Here is a 13,077-nt window from a genome sequence, read left to right on the forward strand (position 1 = left end):
CCTGTGCCCAAAGCACCAGAAGGACTCTGATGAAGAAATAATTTGGAGTTCATTATTCATTTATTTTCTAAACTGCAAGTCCAGACATCCAGCCGAGGGGTCACAAGCACAAGCTTTAGTGTCGGAGATTTGGGCTCCAGCTCTGCTCCTGACGACCCCAAGACCCAAGAGAACTTACTTAGGTCTCCTGTGCCTCACCTTCTTCATGTGAAAAGGAAATAATCATTTCAATTTTATAGGATGTCTAAAAGGAATGAGAACGTTGCAAAATGCTTTACAGAGTGCCCGCTTAATGCATTCATGTTACCAGAGAAATGGAATGTGCCCTCTACTCCTTAAAAAACAAAGCCTTCACTGATAAAGATAGCAAAAATGAAGACCACAGCACTACCATTTCTTAATAATGATAAATTAGGGGAGAAATGCCAAAAATAAAATTTCCATGCCTGTTAGATGGTTGAATGACCTGAATGACAGAGGAACGAAGTCTTGCAGGGCTAGCTAGCTACCTTCCACCTGCAGGAGAAGAGCCGTGCACCCCAGGCTCATGAAACTCTAAAGCAAATGGGAGTCCCTTGCTATTCGTGGCCAACTATTTCAGAAAGTTTCTACATTACATGGAAGTCTAACTCCATGGAAGTGTAAGTTCCCAGAAGGGTCTATGAGGGTCTTCAGGCAGTAAAGAACAGGGTACAGGAGGCAATGGATGTTGACAGCCACAAAGAGAAGTGAGGAACCAGGAAGCCCGAAGGAAGCCCCTGGGGCACCGAGCGGGAGCCACCATGGACGGTGGCAGCTCTAGTTCTCCAAGAGGAATTACAGCAAGACTCTTTTTCAATCTGTGTCTCTGATTCAACTTTTACTGCTTATTGTTATTAGGGACAGTGTCAATTTCTGCTTCCTGGTGGCTCTGCCACCTGCTCGCTCTCCATGCTTCTCTAGGACTGCACTCCACTGTACCAGCAAAGTCCCCCTCTCAGAGAGTATCCGGGATAAGGGAAACTGTCACACACATCAAGGGACCCTGTTATCCTTCATCCCCCGCCTAGAGGTGGCTTCCCTTAGCTCAGGCACTGATTCCTGATCAGCCCCACATAGCTGGGCTGCAGGGTCACGAGACCCAAAGTGTAGTGGTCTATGTACACACGGACCTACCCACAGCTCTTCTGCCTGGAAAGCACCCCCACCTCTCGTGGCCCATGTGGGACCACAGGTTCACTTTTCAGATTTTTTTTTTTAAGTAACCGCCACACCCGACACGGCTTGAACTCATGACCCTGAGGATCAGGAGTCGCATGCTCTACTGCTGAGCCAGCCAGGTGCCTCCCACAGGTTCACCTCAAAACATTATAAAGAACATTTCTTTGCACCAGGGCCTGCGAATTATAGTAGCAACAGGGACCAGCTTTCGACATCCGAACGAGGTTTGAAAAAAAATCCCAAGACAAAACTGAAGGAACTCTAAGTATAACATCTGAATAGACTTTTTAAGATTTGGCAGGGACCTAAAGGGCCACGTGGTCCAAACCCACCCTCTATGCAGTGATCCAGGTCCCAGCGTCTACAACTGGCAGAGAATGAGAGCCCCGAGGTCCCGACTCCTAGCACAGCAGCGAACAGGAGTACTCCATTCCAGTCACTAACAAGGACTCCATTCCAGTCATTAACAAGGACAAAACAAGGACAAAATTATATTCTGATAGAAAGAATATAATTTCTTGACAGGTAGAAGCTCAAGACATTTCCTCCTGGCTAAGCCACAAATCAAGAGGAACAGTAACGGGCATCTGCGGGCAGCGATTCCCCCTAGGAGAAGCCACATAAACATGATTTGAAATGTTGCATTTTTGATGCCTTTGGTTAGGGAAAGAGGTGACCCCCCCCCCCCCCGCAACTTCTTGAAAATTCTAAAAAAAATGAACTTAAGACACAAAAAGATCACATGACAATTTGCATCACTTGGATTTCTTTGGTAGAGCTATTTGGACAAATTACTCTTGTGGGAATACTGTCCAAGAGGCTCCTCTGTTTCAAAGAAGCCGAGGTGAGCTCCTCTCCTGGCCTTTTCTTGATCCAAGAACTGGCATGAAGCTAAATAAAAACTGTGAAACTATTTATCATCCACACACGCCATGGCACTCCAATTCTGCAATGCATTTGCATTTTAAACTGGTAAGATTAAAAAAAATCTTACCATCTTACCAGTTTAAAAAAAAAAAAAAAGGTGCTGGGCATTTGCCAAAATGTCCTATGCATTTTGTGGTTGGAAAAACCAAACATTGGCTTTTCTGGGCAAGCTGGATGAAGGGGTTTTAAAAGTATACATCTTTTTTTTTTTTAAGATTTATTTGACAGAGAGAGATATCACAAGGAGGCAGAGAGGCAGGCAGAGAGAGAAGGGGAAGCAGGCTCCCTGCTGAGCAGAGAGCCGGACTTGGGCTCGATCCCAGGACCCTGGGATCATGACCTGAGCCGAAGGCAGAGGCTTAACCCACTAAGCCACCCAGGTGCCCCAAAAGTATACACCTTTTATATGAATGCAAACTCATGACAGTAGACAGTCAAAAATAATGCACAAGACTTTCTTGGGAAAGGTAATCTAGGAGTTTTACAAAACCCACGACAGCACTGCTTCCAAAACCCAGACTTGCCCCAGAATGTAAGGGGATATGTGGTGAGTAATTCAACTTCTGAAAACACAGTGGGACTCTTATTCCCAGGAAGGGGGAACTGGTTGCCCACCGTAATCCTGCAAAACTCTACCTTGCAAACAGCATGGGGCCAAGATGCATTCTAAATGCAAAGAAGGAATGAGCGGTCTCCTTTTTTTTTTTTTTCCCCTTTTTAGTGATGTGGTAGGTTTGCTGTTTTGGTGGGGTTTCTGAGATATGATTTACATACCATAAAATTTACCCCTTTAAAGTGAATATATTTAGTGTTTAGTATACTCTCAAGGTGTGCAATCATCACCACTGTGTAATCAGCAGAATGTTTTCATTACCTGAACAGAAACTCCATACCCATTAGGAGTCACTCCTCCATTCCTCCTTGTCCCTGGAGACCAACAACCTGCTTCCTGTCTCTATGGACTTGCCTATTCTGGATAATTCAATGGAATCACTCAACATGGGACCTTTTGTGTCTGACTTCTCTCACCTAATGTAGATCTTCAAAATTTATCCATGACATAGCACATATTGGTTCTTCATTCCTTTTTATTGCCAAATAATATTCCATTGTGTGAATATACCATTTTATTTAACCATTCATCATTTGAAGGACCTGTGGGTTGTTGCTTCCATCTTTTGGCTCTTATGAGTAGTGTTGCTATGAGCATTCGTGTGCGGGTTTATGTGCGGACATGAGTTTTCACTTCCCCTGGATATATACCTAGAAGTGGAATTGCTGGGTCACATGGTAACTCTGTATTTCAACTTTCAGGAACTGCCAGGCTGTTTTCCCCACAGCACATGCCATGGCACTCCAATTCCCAAACAAGACACCAATACATCTTACCATTAAAAAAATCTTCACCATTTTACATTTGCACCAACAATCTATGGGGGTCCTAATTTCCCTACTTCTCCACCAAAACTTGTCCATCTGACTGTAGCCATCCTCACAGGCCTGAAGGTTACACAACCAAACACCTCTCCCTGTAGTGTAGATCTGCATTTCCCTGATGACAGATGACACTGAGTGTCTTTTCATGTGCTTATCAGTCCTCTGTGTCGGAAAAACATTATTCCGATTCTCTGCCCATTTTTTTTTTGGGTTGTCCTTTTATTATTGGATCATAAATTTCTTTCTCTAGTCTAAATACAGGTCCCTTATCAGACATGTGATCTGAAAAGTTCTCTCATCCTGCGGGCTGTCTTTTCACTTTCTTGGCAGTGTCTTTTGATGCACTTAAGGTTTTCATTTTGAGGAGATCCAATATAATTTTTCCTTTGGCTGCTGATTTTTGTCAATTCTATTAATATACAGTTGTTTCCATGGAGAACTGACTATAATGACTAACTAGCCAAGTGTCTTCCTCAATTTTATTTCAACTGTGATATAATAAACTGTTTATTCAGTTAACATGTCTGCTCTCATTTCTCCCTTTGGAGAGAGTAAGTGGTTGGGATTCCCCTGACGGAGAGGAAACAGATTGAGACTCTCAGATTATGGATTGGAGTTACTTATCTTGGAGAGTAAAACTGGGAATATAATCCTGAACGTTTGATGCTTAGCCTGAACCTGTGCTGCCCAGGGCCAGCAGTCTCAGCATCCCAGTACCAGCCTCCTGTCCTGTGGCTCCCACCTCTAGGCCCTCCATCAGGCTCCAGCTCCCCCTCCTCTTCTGGTCCCCAAACGTGGCCATTCCTCGAGGCCCAGTCTCCAGAGCTCCCTCTATACATGGTCCCAGGCTTTCTTCAAGGCTCCCACCTTCACTGTGCCAGTGCTCAGCTCTGCCTCGGGGCCGTCAGCCCAGGCACACCGCGCCCGCTGGGGCTTCATGTGTCTGCAGCACAAGAGCACCTTCTCTTCGAGTTACTCACCCCTCCAGACTGAAATAGGTCTACATTTGCCCACTCACCCGGCCTCAGAGTCTTCTTTGAGTCTCCCTTCTCCCGCTCCTCGCAGCAGCCTGCCACACCAGCCTTTGACCCAGCTCAGTGGCGCTGCTTACCCCACTTACCGGTCTGCTCCAATCCCATTAAATATGCCCCACTCTGTAAAGGCTAAACCCTGCCACACAAAGCCCTCCCTAATCGGACTCAATCTGTCCTTCCGCCTCATCTGCTTCTAGTTCTCTCGCCAACCTACCACTCCAAACACACCCCGCTACCCAGCTTCCAATGCACCCTGTTTTTATCCCGAGCTCTCCATGGTTGCAGGTGCCATCCCTCCTCCCTGGCCAGCCCCTTCTTTTCCACCTAAGGAGGATAGTAGCCACCAGCCATTGGGTGCTTCCGTGGGCTAGGCTGCGCAGGGCAATCGCCCTTCCTCCGGTTAATCCCACTTCCTTCACTAAGGAAGCCCCTTTTGTTCATTTCTGAAGCCCCATTTCTGTCCCTACTATTTCCTTGACCCTCAATCATTCATTCCAATTGCTCAAATGACATACATTCCTGTTCCAAACCCCCGCGTCCCCCTCTGAAGTACAAATACTGAGCGCCCACAATGGACCAGGTGCTCTGCAAAGTAAGCATCAGAGATACAATGAAGGGGGGAAAGACGAAGTTCTGGGAGTGCCTCACAGAAGCACTCCCGGGGGCAGGTCCAGGGGGTTGGTAACAACTCGTTAAAGAATTATATTCAAGGGGTGCCCGGGTGGCTTAGTCCGTTAAGAGTCTGACTCTTGATTTTGGCTCAGGTCGTGATCTCAGGGTCGTGAGATTGGCCGTGCATCTGGCTCTGTGATTAGCAAGGAGTCTGCTTGAGGGTTCTCGCTCTCCCTCTCCCTCTGCCCTGCCCCTGGCTTGTGCTCACTCACTCTAAAATAAATAAATCTTAAAAGGAAAAAAAAAATTATATTCAATAAGTATGTCCTTTCGGCTGTGCTAAATTTAAATTCTACAAAGAAAAAGTACCAAGTGCCAGGAAAGCACCTAACAGGGAGAAAAGGCCCTCATTAGGTTGCTCAGGGCAGGCTCTATACAAGGACGGATAAGTTTGTCTGCAGGGAACCTGCCTTCTCTCTCTACATGTCCTGAGTCCCTGAAGGTGGATCCTGCCTCATTTGCCCTCTTTGTAGTTTTAGCACATGGAGTAACAGGTGAAGGAGTCCAGGAGTCACTCTGGTCGAGGAAGGGGAGAATCTGGGAGCAGAAAAGCAGCTCATCTAGAAACTAAGCCAGAGTCAGGACACTCCGGGAGGCAGCCCTGGGTTCAAATCCCAGCCCTGCCACTCAGAAGCTCTGAGAATATTACTTAACCTCTCCATGCCTCCAGACTAACCAGCTCCTCCGCAGAGTGGCCGTGATGGCTCTGTGTAAGCACAGACACAAAGCCCTATGCAGGCCCAGTATGTGAAAGCACCCAGGAAATAAATGGTGGCTACTGTCCTCATTACCATTAGTTGAACTATTATTCAAGGGCTCAAAGGCTGGAAATGAGCTCTGATAATTGTGTATCAGGTCATCAAGTTCATCAAGCTCAGGCCGACTCACTACTGAGACTTTGGAGTCTGGATCCTCTATGGTCTACAAAGGAGATGCACCCAGAAGGGTCTGCCAAAAGCACGGGAGGCTCCTGCCAGGCCCTGGAACTACCCAAAATTTACTCTGCTTGAGGTCCACCTTCCTGCTCGGGCTGACCTCAGGATTTAAGGCCCCAGGAATCAGAGGCAAAAGAGAAGCCAAGGCCAAAGGTCATCACGAACACTTCCCAGTCTGCAGGGCACTTATCTCTAAGAGGAAACACAAAAGAACTCTTCATCTTTCCAAGTCTGGCCTGTCTCCTCTTGTCTGGCCATCTCCATCCATCCTCTTCCGGCTGGGGGCCAGAGGGCAGAGAGCAGGGTGTGCAGCAGGAAGAATGAGTCCAAGGCCTCATTCTTGGCACTATCAACAGCTCAAGTGACATGGCAAAGAGAAGCTGAGGCAGCAGGTGGGCTTAAAGCTGCCCCTCACCTGACTTTAAGACAAGGAGATTTTCCTCGGTTATCTGGGTGAGCCCAACACCGCCACAGGGCTCTTAAACAGGGAGGAAGTGGCAGGAGTCAGTGTCAGACGATAAGATATGAGAAAGCCTCAACTGGCCACGGAAGGCTTTGAAGATGGAAAAAGGGCCATGAGCCAAGAAATGTGAGCAGCCCCTAGAAGCTCGAAAAGGCACCGAAATGGATTTTCCCTTAGAGCTTCCAGAAAAGAACGCAGTCCTGCTAAAACCTTAATTTTAGCCCAGTGAGACCCATTTTGGACTTCTGCCCTCCAGAGTTGTAAGATAATAAATCTGTGTTGCTTTAAGCCACTAACTTTGTGGTACTTCATTATAGAGACAACAGAAACTAATATACAGAGCTAATGCAGATAAATATGGATGTACTGTTCTCTCCCTGGGGCTTGAGGGCTTCAGAGGCAGTGCCGAGAGCCAGAGTGGGGGCAGACATGCTACTACCTTTTACGCAAGAGGCTTTAACAAAAGATGTTTAAAATACTTCTTAAGAGGCACTGGTGTGGTAGAAAGAGTCTGAGGTCAGACAGAGCTGGATCCAGTCTGTTTATCAGCCCAGATCTTTCCATACTTTCCTTAACTCCCCTGGGCCTCGGGTCCTCATCCATGAAAATCAGGTTGACCACCACCCTGGAAGTGAAAGCTATGAGAATTCAATGGGGCAACCGGGAGGACAGAGCTTGGCTCGGAGAAAGCAGTCAGGAAAGAGCTCCTCCTCCGGTCTCATCCCCTCTACAGCCTTGTGGGGATTAAGCACCATCACAGAAGATCCCAGCTCCGTCCTCTCCCCCATAAATGCAAGCATCACGAGGAGCAGAAGTCCACCTCCTTTAATCCACCCGAGAAGCTGGGAGTTAGGCAGAGGCTCCATTCACTCATTCACTGGTTCAACAATGAACCTGGCATGGCCAGGGCCAAGGTGGGGAGGGAAACGGAGCGGCGTCTACCTTCACGGAGCTCACGTGCTGGCAGCACCGACGCTCATCAAGTGCCCGGCAGACGAAACACACCCCCCCCCAGTCCATCAGGGACAGCGCCAACAGAGAGGTGTGCAGGCCGCAAGGGACAGGGCTGGAGGGGGCAAGCAATCCAGCCAGGAGGTCAGAAAGGCTTTGTAGAGAACAGGGATGCGCTGAGAGCTGAAGAACGATTAGCATTAACTAGACGACAGACCGAAGACCCTTCCCGGCAGAGGACTAAAACTACGGAAACGCCGGAGGGTGGAAGGGAGGGAGGCCTAAGTAAAAGAAGGCCAGCGTGGCGGAGCGGCCGAGGAAAAGGGGAAGAAAGGAAGGAAGGGGAAGAAAAGGACTCTGATTCAGCTGGATGGGTGGCGGGTTCCATTCCCCGAAACAGGAAATACCGGAAGAGGGCCACGCTGGGAGGGGGGAGACCATGAGGTCAGTTTGGGGTTTAGGGTACCTTTGGGACAGTCAAGCAGAGCTACCAGGGGGCATCTGGATATACCGGATATGCAAGTCTGGAGCTCTGGGCTAGTACGCTCTGGGCTAGGAGTGTGAACGTGTGCGAGCAAAGCAGGGATGGAAGCAGGGAGGTTGGCCCGGGTGAGCCTGCCCTCCACAGCAACATGGGGGCCTCTGACCAACATTTAACACCCAAGAGCTAGAAGGAGACTGAGAAGGCGGCTGGAGGGAGCAAGCGGTCTGGGAAGTCAAGTGTTACACAGGATGTCACATAAGGGAGCAGAGTGTATCCAGGAGGGAGTCCGTTAAGACTCCCTAGGATGCGGCCTGACAAATGGGACCCTGCTTGCCCGGCTGGGTGACAATCGTGGGGAGACCTGATGTTCAGGAGGTGAGGCCTATATTCTCCTAGAGAGCCCTGGGAAGTGACTCCGGTATTAAGAGGCTCCACTGCTAACTGCCTCCTAGGGAAAAACAGAAGAGCAGAGATCCAATGGCCTGGCCTCAGGAAGTGGCTCACACCAGAGCACAGAAAAGAACAGACACTGGCCTGGACACATCCTCCGTCCCCAGGCTGGTTAAATATGGAGAGCTTTCAAACTGGGGCAATACTGGAGACCTGACACCGGGGCACGGGGCAGGGGGGCTCCTCCTCTTCCGCAGGTACCCAGCTGGCAAGGCGCCCGGGCTGGGGCCTCTGGCTGCGGCAACGGCAGATCACCACTTTCCAGCCCTTCCACCCCAGCGCTGAACCCACTGACCTGGCAAGACTCCTGGACCTTGGACTCCGTCTGTCTCCTTTTCCTGCTCGTCCGTCCGCTCTGAGTTCTCAACCACCTGATCCAACTCCTCACTCAGCTGGAGGGGGAACAAAGAGGGCAAATCAGTCAGCTGCATCAACCCTGCTAGGGAAGACTAGAATGAGAAAGCAGAAAGTGCCTCTTGATGGTCTCTCTCTCTCTCACACACACACACACAATTTTATCACATGATGCAGGGTGTGCTATACCAGTTCTACAGATGAGGACACCGAGGCCCGGGAAAGTCATGTAACTTCCCGTGTGTCGGTTTCCCGGGGCTGCTCTTAACAAAGCACCAGAGACCACGTGGCTCAAAAGAACAGAAGTTGAGTCCCTCAAAGTCCCAGAAACTAGAAATCTGAAATCAAGGTGTTGGCAGGCTGATTCCTTCTGAGCGCTGTGAGGAAGAATCTTTTCCATGGCGCTCTCCAAGCTTCTGGTAATGGTGGGCAAGCCTCGGTGTTCTTGGCCTGTAAGGCATCTCATCTCCAATCTCCACCTTCATCTTCACATGGAGTCTCTGTGTCTCCACATGGTCATCTTCTTATAAAGACGCCATATTGGATGAGGGCCCACCCTACTTCAGGACAACCTCCTCTTAACTAATTACATTTGCAACGACCCTATTTCCAAATAAGGTCAGTTTCTGAGGTACTAGGGGTTCACACTCTCCACACATCTTTTTGGAGGGGCATAATTCAACCACAACACTTTCCATGGCCACAGAGCCAAAAGTCAAATCCAAGTTGGTCTAGTTCCAAAGCCTATAATCTTAACAGCTTCCCAGAGAAGGAGGAGGAAATGCAGCTAAGAGTCTGCTAAGAGGCAGGAGGAAACAGTGAAGTTGGTGTCGGAACTCTCCAGGACTCTGGCTCATGTCTACCCACTCCAACTGCAAATGGCAGAACGAAATGGAGAGGGCAGTCCATCCCAGAAACAGATGCTGATTAACAGCCTGGTAGCTGGTAACTTCAATCTCCCCTCATTGTGTTCTCATCTGGCAAATGGGGGAAGTGCCACTGAGAGGGATAAGGGGCAAAAGGATACAATGATAACCAACAATTCTGGTAGCAACGAGGAGGAAGAGGGCAAGAGAGATCAAGACCAGAATTTAGAGGACTTATCACTGAATTAGGAGGGAGGGGAAGGGGACAGCTTTCCTAAGTATTTTCTTAGGTTCACAGTGTCAACACTTAAGGTCTCAAAACATTTTCACTAAAAATTAATCTCCAGGAGACTTGGGTTAAAATAAAACTCTCATGTATCTACTGGTCTTCAATCTCTCTCTTTTTAAATTATAGTTTTAAGTAGCCTCTACACCCAACATGCAGCTTGAACTTACAACCCCAGTATCAAGAGTCAAATGATCTACCCACTGAGCCAGCCAAGTGCCTCTATCGTCCTTTCTATGCCTCCACTCCTGCCCCTTAGAATCAGATAAAACCTTCAGTTTGAAGACCTCCAAGCTCACAAGAAAATCAACATATGGGAGAGGAGTAGGAGGCTGGAGGAAACACTATGAGATACGGGTCGTGGGAGCACAGAGCAAGAGGTCCCAAGACCCTTGCTGGCCAAAGAGAAAGAAGGATGTTAGTTCTGAGAAGGCCCAGAGTTCTGTGTTCCAGGCCTTACCCAGGTTCAGCCCAACCCAGTTCCCTTCTTGACTACCTGCAGCCCTAATAACTCCTTGCCTACCCCATCCCCAAAGCCAAAATCCCCCCTTCAGCAAAGCAGTTTAACTCAGAGCTAGGTCTGCTCTCAGAATGACCTAGGCAGGACTAGTGCAGGCCACTCTCTGGGAGGCCTCCTTCTGAACAAAGCAAGAGACAGGGACTTCAAAATGAGCCACTGAAGAAGCGGAAGGGTCCTTTCGATGTCTTCCATCTTGGGGTGCCCCCAAAAGGAAAGTGACTCTACCTTTGGCCTTGCCCCTAAAAGCAGGATAACTGCCTATATTTTAATAACCATTTTAGGAGCCCTGCTGGGAAAGGTGATACTGCAGATTATGTACAGACAGTGAGGGACATGGTCCTACAAACCAGGATCCCAAAGCACCCTAGAAGCAGGAGCTGCCCACGCTCTATTAACAAGAGCCATCATTCACTGAGGGGTCTCTCTCTGCCAAGCGCTGAGCTAAGCACATTCCCCATACCAACTCATTGGTATAGGAGATAAGGCCTATCGCTACCCTCCTTTGCAAATGAAGAAACCCGAAGCTCAGAGAAGTTAAGTGACTTGACAAATGGCCAGAAGCAGAGCCAGGTTAGGAACACAGGCTTTCTGACTTGAAAGTAGTATTTATCCACTATGCTCCTCTCCCTATAAACCTGAAAACTTTCAGAGGAAAGACACAACTCATTCCTGAGAATTCCCTCACTGTCTAGAGTATAGAATCTAGAGACCACAGAATCCACAGCACTGGGTTAAAATTCATCTGGCTCCTTTTGGATAAAGGAGATGGCAGGAGAAATACAGAAATTTATCCCAAAGTCAGATTCCAGACCAGGTCTTATACTAAAAAAATAGCAAGCCTTAGGCAAATCTCATCGACTTTCAACTCCGCTTCCCCTTGCACTCTAGGGCTAAGCCATCTGCTTGATCCACACAGGATCATTTACAAAGCGAGGAATGTACACCAAAAGTGGTCAGTATTGATCAAGACAACAGGAAGTACATAGGAGAAGGACAGGCAGAATGCTAGACTGATCTGGGAAGTCAGTCTCCATGGAGCACGTGGGACTAAAGATCCCTCCTTGAATAATGGGGGGATGGTGGAATTTTAACCAATGGAGTTTCAGAGACAGTTAAAGAAAAAGAAACTGTGTGAGAAAGCGGAAAAGGGACAGGAAAGCAGGTGCACCTTTGTAAAGAGTGAGTTTCCAGTGTGGTTAGAATATAGGTGGGTGAGATGAAAACTGAAGATATGACTCTGAGCAGTGCTTTGAAAGCTGCTAAGAAGTTTGGACTTGGGTAGTTCAAGAGCAGCATCAGGTTGTTTGTAAAAAGGGATGTTGTGGGATCAAGGCAGGGCCTCAAAAGAAACCTGCACAGCATGGGAGACACCAAAGGGAGAGCTGGTAACACAGCATCTCACGCAGTTGGCCAGAGGAGACACAGGGACACAAACTTGAGGACTGAAGATGTGGAACTGACTGAACGCACAAGTGAGGGGACCACTGTGCGGGGCACAGGGGAGGATGATTCCCAGAGATGACCAGGATATAGGACCTGAGAGGGGGAGGAGAGCAGTTCACTAGCTCCGGGGAGTCGGGAGGTGTGAGGGAAAGCTGGAACCGCAGCCTGTAGCTCAGGACAAACAAGAAAGAGACAAAGAGCTGGAAAGTGATAGTTAAAGTAGTGGGAGGAGATGAGACAGTTAAGAAAAACCGAGCTCGGCGAGAAGCACCTTTGCAAAGTTAGGCGGGCCTCCAAACAAGGCATAATTATCGCTGTCACTTACACCTGCAAGGGGCCACGAGGCCTTGGGCTTGCAGAGAGGCTAATGCCTCCCGCACATCCGTTCTAGCTGGCAGAAGGGCGCCCGCGCCGCCACTTGTTGCAAAGATCAGCCTAGGTCAAGGCCCGCCCGCGCGCAGCTGCCTGGGTCGGACTCCGCTTTAATCATTCACCTGCCGGCTACCGGTCGCCGCTCCTCCGGGGCCCCTGCTCCATCCCGCGCCGGCGGCATCCGGAGGAGGCTCAGCCTGCCGCTTCCTTCCTGCCCCGCCGCTCCTCCACACGCGGGGACCCCCTCCCCCGCCGTACTCCTCGAAAAGGGCACTCGAGCCACTGGGACGCCCCCCCGCACCCCATCCGCCCGGACGCGGGGACCCCGCTCGGATGCCCCACGGGAAACTTTGCTTCCGCCCCCGCCCCCAGCTGCCATGTACCTCCTGGTAGGATGTGGAGAGCTCCTGCCGGATCATGGCACTGAGCCGAGCTGAGGTACACCTGAGACCGCGACGGCTCGGGAGCAGCGGCGGGCGAGGACCGCAGCCGCCGCACTTTAAGCTGCCGGCTCCGCGGGGCGAAACCGGTTCGGAGGTGCGGCCCCGAGACCAGGCGGGGCGGCACTCGGCGCATGCGCCTCGCTGCCGCTGGTGCCGCGGGAGGATTGCTGGGAAATGTAGTTCTGGGCAAGAGCCATCTCTCACAACTCTGGAATGGCAAAACCTGAGCGCTACCCAAAG

General features: G+C 49.6%; 1 protein-coding gene across 4 annotated transcripts in view; it reads right to left on the reverse strand.

The window, feature by feature from the left end:
• PACC1 (proton activated chloride channel 1) overlaps window positions 1–13,077 on the reverse strand; it is a 68,540-nt gene that overhangs the window by 24,655 nt on the left and 30,808 nt on the right. For 3 of the 4 annotated variants that reach the window (XM_047705125.1, XM_047705126.1, XM_047705127.1), the window contains one exon: window positions 8,849–8,945. Coding sequence is in view for 1 of the 4 variants with exons in the window: in XM_047705124.1 (XP_047561080.1) it covers window positions 8,849–8,945; window positions 12,778–12,813 (133 nt within the window). In the remaining 3 variants the exon portion in view is untranslated. Of the gene's footprint in view, window positions 1–8,848; window positions 8,946–12,777; window positions 12,954–13,077 lie in introns of those variants that run through there. The other variant, XM_047705124.1, reaches the window with a different exon arrangement.

This window comes from Lutra lutra, chromosome 15, assembly GCF_902655055.1.
Source record: "Lutra lutra chromosome 15, mLutLut1.2, whole genome shotgun sequence".
Lineage (NCBI taxonomy): Eukaryota > Metazoa > Chordata > Mammalia > Carnivora > Mustelidae > Lutra > Lutra lutra.